Genomic DNA, 16,803 nt, shown 5'->3' with positions numbered 1-16,803 from the left:
GTTTTCAAAAATATTTTTGGAATGTTATTAAAACGTTTTTATACCCATTATATAACCCGACATTTAAATGTTATCTGTGAAACATTTGTGTTTGCTGTGCAGTAAATTACCAACAGATGTTATTTAATGTTATGAAAGTGTTTTACACCATTAGTGTACTCTTTATATAACCCGACATTTACACGTTTTCTGACAACCTTTTATAACCTTTTGCGAATGATGTCGAAAACGTTTTGTGTTTGCTGGGAAAATTTTCCACCAAATGGCTTCAATTGGGTCTTCATTTTCCAAAAGTTTCTAACTTTTTCTCAGACACCCCCTGCGTAGCGCAAGCGCTCCAGCATCTTTCATTTTTCCCCAAATCGGCCCCCCTGACTCCTCTGGATCCGCCACTGAGTTGGTTATATATTCTTTTCTACATGATTGTGTAAAGCGTTTACAAAGGTACATTTTGTTTTTTCTACAACGGAATGAATCACATTTTGTATAAAACATACAAACGTATGTAAATATGTGACAAGACACCCTGTCTAATTGTAAAATATAGGGTATGGAAATAAAATTTAACGCTGTCTGTCTACAGAGTAGGCTAAATGTTGAAAAAGTTTCATGGTTTGGGACTTATTTTATGTTGATCATTATTATTTTGCATGATTTCCAAATAGTGCTTCCGATACAAAGCACTTACATTTATAATCCGAAAAATGTACACAATAAATTATCCTTGATTAAATTAATAGTGGAATTGTTTCCTGAACTGTTAGATTCACCAAACGTTAAACACATAAACGAGCCAAACTGGTGATAGGTCGAGGTCATGAATATGATAGCATAGTCTTATAATTTATATGACCAGTACATGTATTATAACAAAGGGTTTTGTTTATTTGGATTGCTTGACAATAACCTTGTATAACATAAAGCCTCCAAATGGCGGCATATTCCATTGGGTCAAGTCATACGGATTGGGACAGTCCGATGTTAACACCCTACTCTTTTTGAATCTGACTGCGACACATTTTTTTAATTTTAAGTTCAGTTCAGTTCAGTTCAGTTCATTATTATCATGTAATTCAAGGCCACAGGCCCACAATACAATATATTTAGTACATAATATTTAGTAATAATATGTACGGTATAACAACGATTTGGGCATAGAATAAAGAAGCGTAGATTGCATTGTAAGCTGTAGCCAAGTGAGTAATATCTTCTTATTTGAAATCGCTAGTTTCAAACATAATAAAATTATTAATTATGTTACTTAACTACAGCAGGGACAGAAATATGATATGACAGAAATGTATGAAGTTCGTTCCTCAACATTCAAACTTTCCGATTGATGAGATCGTAGACTTCTCCGAGTCCACTTGCCCATTTTGCATACTCTGGCTATTACATTTAAGCATAAAATGCTGATTTGTATTAATTTGTGAGCAATTGATAGATTTTCACATCTGATATTTTCAGTCACCATCGTACTCCCTCTGTTTGTTAGCTCCCTGGATATTTTTTTTGCTCGGGCTTTCGCGATCAATCAACTGGTAGATTCCAAAAATGTTGCATTCAATATTTTATTGTCACTAATCATCTAATTATGTAAACTCTTTATGACCATTTTACTATTGAACACTATAATTTTAATAAACATCAGTATAATTTTGAGTTCAAGGAATGCTTTTATCGTGATTAATAACATATTTTTATCAAAATTCGACTATGGCATAGTCTAATGAGATCGATCTCTCATCTCATGTTATTACAACGGAATAAATCATATTTTGAATATAAATTGAATAAAAACGTATATAGGCCTACACTCTTATTTGATATGTGTTAAATATTCTGTGTCATTTATATTTCACAAATAGTTGTGTCATAGGGATCATTTTCTTGGTCATTTCATGTCCGGAATGAGCCTGAAATATGTGACTATACTTTTAAGCACGGATATTTGACACAGAATTGAATCAATATGACCCAAAACAACGACCCCTTTAATTGTCATATCAATTTGACTATTATTCCGAATCATTTTTAACATAGAAATTGGTAAGTTTAACACAGAATTTTTGTTATTTTCCATGTTATTCCATTTGACACATTTAACTGTGTCATTTTGACCAATAACTTTTGGTTTCCCCGCGGGTTTATTTTCTGTGTTTAATTTGACCAATTCCGTGTTAAATTTGACCAATCTGAAATAGGAGTGTATGTGTAAGGAAACACACTGTCCAAATCAGTGGCGTAGCCAGCTTTCTTGGTCGGGGTGGGGGGGGGGCAAACGAAAAATATATCCCGGTTGCATCATTTTGACGGTTGCATCATTATTATCGGAAGATACCGGAATTTTTAGAGAAAATGTACTTGTATTTGTAAAGTCTTTGAGCTTCCAAAAAAGGCCTTATTGGGATTTAATATTTTACACTATTTTGGTCCATGATCTATGTGAAAAGGGCCTTATTTGGACTGACAATGTATGTGGGTCACGACATGCTTATTGGGACAGTCCGGTGTTAACACCCTACTTTTTTGAATCTGTCTGTGAGACACATTTCCTATTGGGTCTCTGTCCACTGAAATGGCAACATATTCCATTGGGTCAGGACATACGGATCTGAAGACAAATCAGACTTTTTGTTAAGGCCGGGAAATGAACTCGAGACCTGGTGCACTAAACATGCCAAAGGCGAATACCCTAACCATTTGGCCGCGCCCTCCCTGAGAGCGTGGTGTAATGGACAGGAATTGAACCATCAACCTGGTGTATCAAAAATGCCAAAGGCGAGTATACGCTAACCATTTGACCGCACTCTCCCTGAGAGCCTAATGGCTTAAAGGACTTCCGAAATAAGGGACCGATCGTTATTTGCGGCAGGGGGGTGGGCGTTTTGGAAAAATATCGACAAAAATTCTCGTTCCCCCCCTCGCGTCCGCTCTAAATTTTCGGAATCCCCCTTAGTTTTCCAAATTTCTCAATTCAAAACTTAACCCCCCTCAAGATCCCCCATAAAATGTCCGGTTCCCCTCAAAATGACCATTCCCCCTGTTGTAAATAACGATCGCTCCCTAACTTTGTAGTAAAAAAAAAACCCAACAATAACAACAACAATAAAAAAAGACAACAACAACAACAACTATTTCTGTTAATTGTATTTGTCCATAGGATGAGACAGTTTGGATTGCGGAAAGTATAGTGAAATATATGAAAAGGTCTATTAAGGGGGTACTACACCCCTGGCCAATTGTGTGCCTATTTTTTTTTTTTTTTCAAAAATTATAGCACATTGGTGACAAGTAAGATATGTATATGGCAAGGACTACAACTACTGTACTGAAAATTCAGCAACTCAAAGCAAGTAGTTATTGATTTATTGACCAAATATTAGTGTTCCTCATTTTTGAATGTAACTCCACAGCTGTTGTCTGTGCTGAAATAAAATTTCCAGTGCAGTAGTTGTAGTCCTTGCCCCTATAATATACATACATGTATCTTACTTGTCGCCAATGCGCTATAATTTTGAGAAAAATGCAAAAATAGGCACAAATTGGCCAAGGGTGTAGTACTTATAAGTTGAATTAATCAAAGTAACCCAATAAAGATTAGCCAATGTTTGTCTCAATCATAGATGGATTGATGTTTATTATTCGTTTCAGGAATGTTTCCGAAAAGGCCACGAGTATGGGGGTATCTGATACCGCATGAGTGTAAATATTGCAGAAGGTTTTTTAATAATACACATCGATATCTGCGTCATCTACGTCATCATGAGCTGCGGATTCGTGTATACTGGTATGACTATAAGAAGAAGATGATACCGATATCAAGAAGAAAGAAAAACACCTCCAATAATAGCTAAGATAGTAGAAGACATGGTTTTCTGACGTCACCATCTCTTGACCAATGGACATCAAGCAAGCAAATGAATGAGAACGATTCGCAATTGACATCTTACCAAGGTCAGCATTATGAGACAACGTTTTCAATCAGGAGTCAGGTACAAGAACAGAATAATACCAAAGAGAAGCCTTACATATGCCAATACTGCAACAAAGGCTTCACATCGTCTGGTAACTTGAAAACACATGAACGAATCCATACCAAAGAGAAGACTTACATATGTCAATACTGCGACAAAGGCTTCACACAGTCTGGTCACTTGAAAACACATGAACGAACTCATACCAAAGAGAAGCCTTTCATATGCCAATACTGCAACAGAGGCTTCGCACAGTCAAGTCACCAGAAAAGACACGAACTACTCCATACCAAAGTGACGCCTTACATATGCCAATACTGCAATAAAGGCTTCACACAGTCTTGTGAATTGAAAATACATGAACGAATTCATACGAAAGAGAAAACTTACATATGTCAATACTGTAATCAAGGATTCACACATTCTAGTCACTTGAAAACACATGAACGAACCCATACCAAAGAGAAGCCTTACAAATGTCAGTATTGTAATAAAGGATTCACGACGTCTGGCAGCTTGAAAAGACATGAAGCAATCCATACCAATGAGAAGCCTTTCACATGTCAGTACTGTAATAAAGGCTTCAGAACGTCTAGTCACTTGAAAACACACGAACTAATACATACCAAAGAGAAGCCTTACATTTGTCAATACTGTGATAAAGGCTTTAGAACGTCTGGTAACTTGAAAACGCATGAAGCAACCCACACCAACATGACAAAAGAGCATGAAGAGAGGCCTTACATATGCCAATACTGCAGCAAAGGCTTCACAATGTCATGTAACTTGAAAAAACATGAACTAATTCATACGAAAGAGAAGCCTTACATATGTCAATACTGTAACAAAGGCTTCATACAGTTCAATAACATGAAAAGACATGAACGAATCCATATCAAAAGACGCCTTGCAAATGTCAGTATTGCAACAAAGTTTACAAACACTTAGGTCGCTTGAAAGCGCATGAACTAATCCATACCAAAGAGAAGTCTTACATATGCCAATACTGTAATAAAGGCTTCGCACAGTCAAGTAACTTGAAAAGACATGAACGAAACAAAAGAGACGCTTTACATATGTATGGCTTTGCACAGTCAGGTAGTTATAAAAATCTTCACAGTGTCAGTTCAGTTCAGTTCAGTTCAGTTCATTATTATCATGTAATTCAAGGCCACAGGCCCACAATACAATATATTTAGTACATAATACAAACAAAACATCAATAACATAATCTAATTAAATCGAATCTCTAATTTTCATTGCATAAAAAACATATTTAGATAAACATTGTAAATCATGAGCATTTTCGGTGCTCAGTGTCAGGTAACTTGAAAGCACGTGAACGAATTCATACCAAAGAGAAGCCTTAAAAATGTTAGTATTGTAATAAAGGCTTCACACTGTCATTGTTAGTAGTCGTTAATAATACCTCAAGGCCAAAAACAACCTTTTCCCAAATTCGCTTCCGAATGCAAAATAAAACACACTGATTAATTAAGTTAATAATATCTGAGTCTTTTAATCAAAAGAAAAGTATGTTTTAACAATAATTGTGTGAGTCAGCATAAACACATAAAATAAATCATACATATACTCATTAGCAAAGTTACTTATCCAGCAGCCTTCTTGTTGTTGTTGATTGTAAAAGTCTTGTAAAGTTCTCAATGTTCTTGATGTATATCCTGATTCACCATGTTCACTTGTCCTGCGAAGATCACCGTTCAGCGAAGTCCACCGAAGATTTTTATACCCTCTGCATAAAGTCCTCTCACAGTTGACCATCTCCAAAAATGGTGCTATTTTCACCTTTCATACAATTTCTAATGGAAAACAGGCCTGCATTACAGTTGTCCCCCTGTTTCCACTTACATTGACAGAATATGTTGTTTTATAAATCAGACTTCAGTAAGTAGACAGAAGCATATTTATATATATTCCTTTCCTGGAAGAGGTACGCACTTCGACGTATTCTAGATCTTCTCCGATATAACTGAATAGTAGTATATTGACTGCAATATTTATGATATAAGGCATATTAACTGTTAGCACATTAGCTGGCCCACAACAACACAATAACACTGTGAAGAATTGTGTATACATTATTTTGTTTATGTACCAAACATGAGGGAATATATATATAGGAATTCCCAAGAATAATTTTAAACATTAAGCTTTCACATTACATCACTTCCTTTGGGGAATTCCAATATGATGTCATATCCACTTTGCAATCTCAGGGAATCCCCAATCCATAACAAATCCTGACTTTGTTTCCCGCCCTTTGTTTACAGTGACTTGGGGAAATCCCAAAATGTCTTTACAAACTCTTCTCAGGGGGATTTCCCATCTCTCAAAATATATGACCTTTGAATTCTATACCTTTTCCGAATCCTGAGGAGTAGTTTGACGTCGTTTGCCCTTACTCCAAATATTTTGGTAAGCATATCAACATGATCAAGAGCTACATCTGCGCCAAATCATGTGCTTTTCTGGTCAAGTGCACAATAGTGTCACCATTCTGCCGCACTATTACCTAAAGTTAGGGCCTATAAGAAATATAGTGAATACAGACCTGTTACAAAATAATTTCTGTTGTATTGTATTGTATGCATATTTTCTCATCCAGACTTGTGGCAAGACTATGATTATTTATGCAAGAAAATAAACTTGTTTCCTCCTTTTTCAAACAGTTGCCCTCATATTGAAATTAAAAGTGCTGGATTCCCTGTTTTTTCTCCAAATAGTAGCTAAATATTTAAATTTAACTGTTGTTTATACATTAAGACTTTCGTAAATTTTTGGAAGAAAACATAAGGAAGGAACAACAAGTCAAATTAAAAAGAGACGGGGGACGAGATCTTCCAAAAATTTACGAAAGTCTTCTAGAAACACCAAAACCATGCAGGTGTGAAGAAGACAATCAGCCAGTCACTACACAGCAAACACAAAACGTTTCCGACATCATTCGCAAAAGGTTAGAAAAGGTTGTCAGAAAACGTTTAAATGTCGGGTTATATAAAGGGTACATTAATGGTATAAAACGTTTTCATAACATTAAATAACATTTGTTGGCACAGCAAACACAAGTGTTTTACAGAAAACATTCAAATGTCGGGTTATATAAAGGGTATAAAAACGTTTTAATAACATTCTAAAACCATTTTTGAAAACTTGATACAAATCATTCAAAACAGAATGTTATTTTGGGGTTGAAAAAATATTTTGCAAAAAATGTTTGCAAAAAATATTTACAATAACGTTTTTAAAATGTTTTCACGACGTTTATATAACCCGACATTTAAATGTTATTGAAACGTTTTGAAGAAAACATTTTAAGAACATTTCTGTGTTTGCTGGGGCAAATATTTTAACATAATGTTATTTAAGTGTTGACAAAATATTTGGCAAAAATGTTTGCAAAAATAGTTTACAATAACATTTTTGAAAACATTTTAGAAATATTGCTGTAGTGTGTTTTCATACAAAACGTTTTAAAACGTTATCATGACCTTTATATAACCCGACATTTTAATGTTATTAAAACGTTTTTACCTAAACCAAAAGCCAAAATATAACTTATTTAAAACGTTTTAAAAACGTTTTTGTGTTTGCTAGGTAAAGACCTGTTTCAAAATAATTTGTTGTATTGTATTGTATGCCTATTTTCTCATCCAGACTTGTGGCATAACTATGATTATTTATGCAAGAAAATAAACTTGTTTCCTCCTTTTTCAAACAGTTGCCCCCATATTAAAATTAAAGTGCTGGATTCCCTGTTTTTTTCTCCAAATAGTAGCTAAATGTATAAATTCAACTGTTGTTTATACATTAAGACTTTCGTAAATTTTTGGAAGAAAGCATAAAGAAGGAACAACAAGTCAAATTAAACAGAGACGGGGGACGTCTCTTCCAAAAATTTACGAAAGTCTTCTAGAAACACCAAAACCATGCAGGTGTGAAGAAGACAAGCAGCCAGTCACTACTGCCTGAGGATGGTAACAGATCGTTAACTCTCTTCACGCGGGTGTCGACTGCAGACGACATGTTTCAATTGTTTTTCAAAAGTTCAAAAATTTCAGAAATGTAAATTTTTATGACCATATTTGGAATTAACATGAAAAATGCATTAAAATGAGTACAAACAAGCCTAGTATTGTGAGAAAGGTTTTTAACACAAGTCTCCACATGCATAAATGACAGCCAGTGAAAAAATGTCACTCACCAGCCTAGTATTGGTTCAGTAGTTCTTAAGATAGCTCTTGATATGTTGAGAAAATATTTCAAAACTTCCACTTTTTCCGTTAAAGCGCATGGCTAGCACGCAGAGCTTTAACAGATAAAATATTTGCATGGTAAATGAAAATTTTCCTCCATTAGTTTCTGTTGAAAGTTTCAAAACTACTTTTGTTTTAAGTATTTTTTTACTTGTGAAACTACAATATTTTGAAAATTACCAAAAATAAAGCTAATCACTTCTTTTCGGCGTTTGTATTTTTATATTCAATATCATGATATTGTTATTTTTTTCTAACTCGCACTTGAAGATCAAGCCAGGAATAGGCAAACCCTGCCAGGGAATCACAAAACGAGTTTACTGTTCTGCGTGCTAGCCATAGCTTCAACATAAAAAGTCCAAGTTTTAAGATATTTTATCAAAATATCAAGAGCTATCTCAAAAACCACTGAACCAATGCACGTCTCATGCTGATTCCAAATAACGGTCATTGAAATGCACAATTCTGACATTTTTATGGAAAATTTAGAACTTGTTGTCTGTCAACGACAGCCATGTGGAGAGAGTTTTGAATGATCTTATTACAAAACCTTTCTTTCATTCAATATTTATCATAATTTTATCCTAGCGAATATGATCACTCATCCATAACTTATTCATAATTACAATTCATCGCTACCGTCATTAAAACAACAATTATGATTAAAAAATAATTAACATACATCAAACGATGGATAAATTGATTTTGTTACATGCAGTGCTTATATTAAAATAATTTGAACTTTGCATGATACAGGTCTATCTATTTACGACATACAAAAGAGACAGCGGTAAAGCTTTTATCACTTTGATGTTTGTAAAATAGTAATTCGTGGTTTTAATGATGGCGCTGTCACCAAAGAAGGCATTGAACAAGTGGGTAATCGTTAGAGCCTTGGTGTTAGGGTAAAACCACGCCAAAGTTCAAGCACAGACCGACAAGTACACTACAAGATTCCTATTATGGCCGCCTGCACGGGTACACACTGAGTACCTGTACAGGTACAATTTGCTATCTACTGTAGATAGCATAATTTAATGATTCCACTTTGCTATTGGCTGTAGAAAGCTTTGATGAGTTCAATTTGCTATCTACTGTAGATAGCATTGATGAGTTTAATTTGCTATCTACTGTAGATAGCATTGATGAGTTGAATTTGCTATCTAATGTAGATAGCATTGATGAGTTCAATTTGCTATCTACTGTAAATAACATTGATGAGTTTAATATGATATCTACTATAGATAGCATTGATGAGTCCAATTTGTTATCTACTGTAGATAGCATTAATGAGTTTAATTTGATATCTACTGTAGATAACATTGATGAGTTCAATTTGCTATCTACTGTAGATAACATTGATGATTCCAATTTGCTATCTTCTGTATGGTACATGTTGTAAAGAGGCCATCTTTTCTGACATGATGGCAAATTTGTAACCGCGAGTTCTATTCCTTTCCATGGCGACGGTTACGAAAGCATTAAGAATTTTTGTAATTTTTTACCAACAAATTTCACCTTTTAACTGGTTATATCTTTAAAACTAAATGGAGTGTGCAGAACACGTGCCACATAGATATTATTTTAATATCGAAAACAAATTCATCACATAATTCAATGTATTTGTTTTATGGGTGAAAAAGCCATGTCTTTGTGACTTATTTTACACTGGATATTTGTTTGAAAAATGACTTATGCTTCATTTATTGAAAGTGTATTAATTTATCAAGGTGGTTGTTTGGATCAAAAAAGGTCAATCGCAATATTTTTCTGTGAGCCATGGTTTTTGACTTATGACCTCCTGAAATCCATAAGTAGGCATAAAATGCACGATTTTAGTGATTACGGCCATTTTGGTCCAAAATGATACTTTTTCATCATTTAAAGCAATTTCTCACATTATAAAAGTTTGAATTACACTTTCTGGTCTTTTTAAATTTTAAAATGTTGAGAGAAGTCAAATAGAAGGCAGTTTCCATAATAAAAGCTAATTCAATTTTTAATCAAATTGAATTGAATTGTTGTTATAGTAGTCTTTTGTTTTAATTTTACCAGCAAGAGTTTATTATTGTATGTTGACCACATACACTATGCTTGTATCAGAAAACAAGTTTTCAAATGTATTATTATATGCCTAACTTGATAACCAATTTGAAAAACTGATCGAAATCACATTTTACTTTCACATGTTCAAGTTTAGTAAACTTTGGAATAGCCAATTAATTCGAGTCGTTATTGTTGTGAAGATAATAACAATCTAAATTTCCATTTCCATGATCTGATAATCTTGTATGCGTAAACAGTTTATTTCTTTGCATAACATTCGACCTTTGATCCCGACCTTTGGTCATATTTGGATATCGAAGAGTCGAGCATAGACAGTAGCGTTACAACAATCATTAGGCTTATTGAGAGATTCTACTTCGGCTATTCACCGAACAGTACTGTATTTTCAACCTAACTACTGTTTATTAGCAGCAGCAAGAAGGCACTGGTAAAATTCTTTACTTCATTAACGTCAACATCAGAAGGTGAATTAACCCCGTAACCTGGAACCAATATTATAACTAACGATTTGGGCATAAGAATAAAGAAGCGTGGATTGCATACAGTTGTAGCCAAGAAGAGTTCTTTCATTTCAAAGTAAGTAATATTTTCTTCATTTAAACTGCTAGCTCCAAACATAATAATATTTGGAGTTTAAACTGTTGCTGAACCACAGCAGGTACAGAAATATCAGAGGAGGGAAGTTTATGAAATTTTCACTTTTAAACTTTCCGGTCTTTGAGATTGATCTTTCTACAACGGAATATTTCACTTTTTATATAAAAACTTACAAATGTATGTGTGAAGAGACACCCTGTCCAAATGCTAAATATAGGGTACGGTAAAAATATGACTCGGCCTGCCTACAGACTTACAGAGTAAATGTTGAAAAAGTTTCATGGTTTGGTCTCTGTACACGAGACTGAAATGGCGGCATATTCCATTGGGTCAAGTCACACGGATTGGGACAGTCCGATGTTAACACCTTACTCTTTTTGAATCTGACTACGAGACACATGTATAATACTAATAATTGGTATGGGTTTCTGTAGGTGAGACCAAAATGGTGGCATATCCCATTGGGTCAAGTCATACTGATTGGGAAAGTCCGATGTTAACACCCTACTCTTTTTGAATCTGACTACGAGACACATGTATAATACAAATAATTGTTATGGGTTTCTATACACGAGACTGAAATGGCGACATATTCCATAGTGTCAAGACATACGGATTGGGACAGTCCGATGTTAACACCCTACTCTTTTTGAATCTGACTGCGAGACACATGTATTGGTATGGGTCTCTGTACACGAGACTGAAATGGCGGCATATTCCATTGGGTCACGAAATACAGATTGGGACAGTCCGATGTTAACACCCTACTCTTTTTGAATCTGACTGCGAGACACATGTATTGGTATGGGTCTCTGTACGCGAGACTGAAATGGCGGCATATTCCATTGGGTCAAGTCATATGGATTAGGACAGTCCGATGTTAACACCCTACTCTTATTGAATCTGACTGTGAGACACATGTATTGGTGGTATGGGTCTCTGTACGCGAGACTGAAATGGCGGCATATTCCATTGGGTCAAGTCACACGGATTGGGACAGTCCGATGTTAACACCCTACTCTTTTTGAATCTGACTGCGAGACACATGTATAATACTAATAATTGGTATGGGTTTCTGTAGGTGAGACCAAAATGGTGGCATATCCCATTGGGTCACGAAATACAGATTGGGACAGTCCGATGTTAACACCCTACTCTTTTTGAATCTGACTGCGAGACACATGTATTGGTATGGGTCTCTGTACACGAGACTGAAATGGCGGCATATTCCATTGGGTCACGAAATACAGATTGGGACAGTCCGATGTTAACACCCTACTCTTTTTGAATCTGACTACGAGACACATGTATTGGTATGGGTCTCTGTACACGAGAATGAATTGGCGACATATTCCATTGGGTCAAGACATACGGATTGGGACAGTCCGATGTTAACACCCTACTCTTTTTGAATCTGACTGCGAGACACATGTATAATATATACTAATAATTGGTATGGGTTTCTGTAGGTGAGACCGAAATGGTGGTATATCCCATTGGGTCAAGTCATACTGATTGGGAAAGTCCGATGTTAACACCCTACTCTTTTTTGAATCTGACTGCGAGACACATGTATTGGTATGGGTCTCTGTACGCGAGACTGAAATGGCGGCATATTCCATTGGGTCAAGTCATATGCATTAGGACAGTCCGATGTTAACACCCTACTCTTATTGAATCTGACTGCGAGACACATGTATTGGTGGTATGGGTCTCTGTACGCGAGACTGAAATGGCGGCATATTCCATTGGGTCAAGTCACACGGATTGGGACAGTCCGATGTTAACACCCTACTCTTTTTGAATCTGACTGCGAGACACATGTATAATACTAATAATTGGTATGGGTTTCTGTAGGTGAGACCAAAATTGTGGCATATTCCATTGGGTCAAGTCATACTGATTGGGAAAGTCCGATGTTAACACCCTACTCTTTTTGAATTTGACTGCGACACTTATATTGGTATGGGTTTCTGTAGGCGAGACCGATGACTTAATGTTTCATCCGAGGAACGGAGTACTCTCATGGCACAATGTCCAATTCTAAATAAAGCATGGGGAGAGCGGAAATATGTTGCCAATTAAATTCAGATTAGACTTTTTATGCCACTGCACCGCTGGGAACTGAACCCGAGACCTGGTGCACCAAACATGCCAAAGGCGAGTACGCTAAACATTTGGTCATGCTATTTCTGAACACCAGAAATGACTTGGAAGTAAACAAAAACGAACTTTTATTATTTCTATTGATTGTATTTTGTCCGTACGAGGAGACATTTGGAAATTGAGAAATTTTATGAAATTGATGGAAAGGTCAAATGAAGTAGAATTAGCGATTAGGTCAATAATGACACAGGTCGCTAAGATTCGTCTCTGTTTGCCTCAATTACATGATATGTTTATTATTCGTTTCAGGAATGCTTCCAAGAAGGCCACGAGTAGGGGGATACCTAATGCCTCACGTGTGTAAATATTGCAGAAGGTTCTTTAATAATAATCCTGGATATCTGCGTCACCTACGTCATCATGAGCTGTGGATTCGTGCTTACTGGTATGACTATAAGAAGAAGATGATACCGATACCAAGAAGAAAGAAAAACACCTCCAATAATAGCCAAGATAGCAGAATAGATGGTTTTCAGACGTCACCTTCTCTTGATCAATGGACAGGTGAGAATGACCCATTAAGCACACAAATGAATGAGAACGATTCGCAATTGACATTTTACCAAGGTCATCATTATGAGAAAATGTTTCCAATCAGGAGTGAGGTAAATGTACAAGAACAGAATACCAAAGAGAGGCCTTACATATGTCAATACTGTAACAAAGGCTTCACACAGTCTGGTCACTTGAAAACACATGAACGAACTCATACCAAAGAGAAGCCTTGCATATGCCAATACTGTAACAAATGCTTCACAAAGTCTAGTAACTTGAAAGCACATGAACGAACTCACACCAAAGAGAAGCCTTACATATGCCAATACTGTAGCAAAGGCTTCACACAGTTAGGTCACTTGAAAACACATGAACGAATTCATACCAAAGGGATGCCTTACATATGCCAATACTGTAATAAAGGCTTCACACAGTTTAATAACTTGAAAAGACATGAACGAACCCATACCAAAGAGACGCCTTACAAATGTCAATACTGTAATAAAGGCTTCACAGAGTCAGGTTACTTGAAAACACATGAACGAATTCATACCAACGGGAAGCCTTATAAATGTCAGTATTGCAATAAAGGCTTCACACAGTCTAGTAACTTGAATAGACATGAACGAATCCATACCAAAGAGAAGCCTTACATATGTCAATATTGTAATAAAGGCTTAACACAGTCTAGTGAGTTGAAAACACATGAACGAATCCATACCAAAGAGAAGCCTCACATATGTCAATACTGTAATAAAGGCTTCACACGGTCTAGTCACTTGAATGAACATGAACGAATTCACACCAAAAAGACACCTTACAAATGTTCATATTGCAACAAAGGCTTTGCACAGTGTAGTAATTTGAAAACACATGAACGAATTCATACAAAAGTGAAGCCTTACACTTGCCAATACTGCAACAAAGGCTTCACACAGTCAGGGAACTTGAAAAAACATGAACGAATACATAATAAAGAGAAGCCTTACATATCAATTTGTAAGCGTTCTTTAGCAAAGACACAGTTCATTGAATTTACAACCGTATGACAAAACAGGTGAAAATAGTAACATTTTGCACAAGATTTGCAATTAAATTGGGCCATTGCTCATTAAAATGAGGCTAGTATATGGACAAATAAGTGTGCCCTTTTATTTCATGACATAAAATTTGAAAATTATTGCAAAGAGCACTTGAGGTTTTGGACTTTAAAACCTACATTTTGGTGAAACATTGTGCTGGGATAGGTCGTTTTCAACAGATTTACCACACCACATTCGAACACTATATGTTCACGAGCAGTACATAACACACGAGCCCTTGGAGAGCTCTTTTGATGTTCATTAATGTATAAATGCGCGACCTTCATCACGAGAAATTGGGAATGGACAACAAAAGGTTAGCTCCCGGGCCATTGAAAATGTTTATTTGCATAATAAATACAATATTAATATGTCACGCACAAATTCACAAAATATTTCTCATCAAGTTGATATACATATGAATTGTAATATCACAATTGACTAATATATAATAAAGAAGCGGCCTGATTTTATCCATATGTGTAAAACCATTAAATTAGTAATACTTGGTTCAGAGTTTTTTTTCTGATAACAAAAACAGTATACGTTCTGTGCATTGAGAGTGTTGACACTCCATTCTCTCAAAGCTGGCACACTTCATTTCATGACACCACAGTAGTTTCTAGGTCAAATCTGTCTCGTTTGAAAGAACTCACCGCTTACAGTTTTTGTGGAATATCAATTTTAAACGACTTACTTTCCCAAAAAAAGAAGTCATTTTTATTGTCCTTATAATATAAATGATAATTATGATGTTGTCTGAGTAATATTATGGTCAATTTTCACAGAAAGGGTGTAACTTTTGATTTGTAGGGTCAAAATTTCAAACCACTTAAATATGTTTCTGTTTACTGAAATCATGCATAGAAGCAACTTAAATTCCAGTAAAATAATGTTTCAAGGCTTAAACCTTTTGATTGATAATAAAAAAATTGACATTTCTATAACATTTTGATTAAAATCCAAGACAAAATGTATTTTACATAAGCTCAGAAAATTATGACATGAAAGCTGGAATACATGTGAAATTCCATTCCAAAGTAAGTCAACAGATATATAAGTTACATTTTATACCATGTTTTGCTATGTTTGTAATTGCAGTTTTGAAAATGTTTAACCTCAAGTGTCATTTACAATGGAAATTTCCCAACCTTACACATATTTTTTAAGTTTTATTTGCAGGTTCCTATGATTTGAATGTCTAATTTCATGTACATGTACACATACTACTTGATAAAAGGACCTCCCAGCCAAGTTTCACAGAAATTGGAGTTATTTTTTAGAATTGGCAATTCAAGCGATTTGTGCTTCGGAGGCTTCAGTTAACAACACAAGTTATCATAAAAGTAAAATATTTGGCTAACTACTACAAGCTGACATGAAAAAATAGGTAAAAAAATCACAATTACCAATTTCCATGCTTTGCTTTTAAGTATTAAATTTCACAGAAAGTCATTGTTTTGTTTCGGAGGCTTCAATTGCAGAAGTAGTTTTTTTTTAAAAGAACACTGTTGGGATCATTTAAGCTGTCATTTCTTGTGTGTAATGAATCAGTAATTCTATGTGGCAGATATTGTAGATTTATCACACATTAATTTGTTCACCCATTGGCTAAGTATAGTGTTAACTTGCATGTGGAGCCTCCGAAACAGGCTTTCTTGGGTATCAGTATATTTGTCAAACATTTACCATAATATCAACACTTTTTTAAATTTATGACATTCTGCACATATCAAGTAACAATTACAATGCAGATATCAGTATGAAACACACCAATTTAGATGTGCATAGATGATCATTAACCTTATTGTTGTTTCGGACACTTCATTTGTTTCGGAGGCTTCAATTGTTAACGAAAAGTTTGTATTGGGTTCCATTTTCAAACAGTGATATGTATCTCCACTGTTTAAAAACAAGTGACTTGAGGTTCTACTTTATTATTATTATTATTAAACCATATCAGTGTTTCTGTAAAAATCATTAAAAATTATACATCTCTCCCATCTGTAGTACACTTGCAGTATTTAACATGTCTAATTATGACTAATCCAAATTTTGCCAAAATTATGCAAATTTCTGCTCATTTTAATGCTTACTTTAGATGTCTATGGGTTTTTTTGAGAATTGAAATTAAGGGCGCACAAC

At 35.1% G+C, this 16,803-nt stretch overlaps 1 protein-coding gene across 1 annotated transcript; it reads left to right on the top strand.

Annotated features, from left to right (window-relative positions):
* Positions 1-3,660: 3,660 nt before the first annotated feature.
* On the top strand, positions 3,661-15,863 carry LOC140142133 (uncharacterized). Its single transcript, XM_072164099.1, has 4 exons — positions 3,661-4,896; positions 13,331-13,686; positions 13,771-14,575; positions 15,841-15,863. The coding sequence occupies exons 1-4, from the start codon at positions 3,921-3,923 to the stop codon at positions 15,861-15,863; spliced, it is 2,160 nt and encodes a 719-aa protein (XP_072020200.1). The 5' UTR covers positions 3,661-3,920.
* Positions 15,864-16,803: the final 940 nt, after the last annotated feature.

The sequence above is a fragment of the Amphiura filiformis genome, chromosome 20, assembly GCF_039555335.1.
Source record: "Amphiura filiformis chromosome 20, Afil_fr2py, whole genome shotgun sequence".
NCBI lineage: Eukaryota > Metazoa > Echinodermata > Ophiuroidea > Amphilepidida > Amphiuridae > Amphiura > Amphiura filiformis.
Note: the sequence above shows the minus strand (reverse complement) of the source record. Positions and strands in the feature narration are given on the sequence as shown.

Coding starts and splice junctions, on each gene's coding strand:
- LOC140142133 (XM_072164099.1), top strand. CDS start 3,921: ATGAATGAGAACGATTCGCAATTGACATCTTACCAAGGTCAGCATTAT. Junction 4,897..13,330: donor AAGACGCCTTGCAAATGTCA/GTATTGCAACAA, acceptor TATTCGTTTCAG/GAATGCTTCCAAGAAGGCCA. Junction 13,687..13,770: donor TGTTTCCAATCAGGAGTGAG/GTAAATGTACAA, acceptor TCTGGTCACTTG/AAAACACATGAACGAACTCA.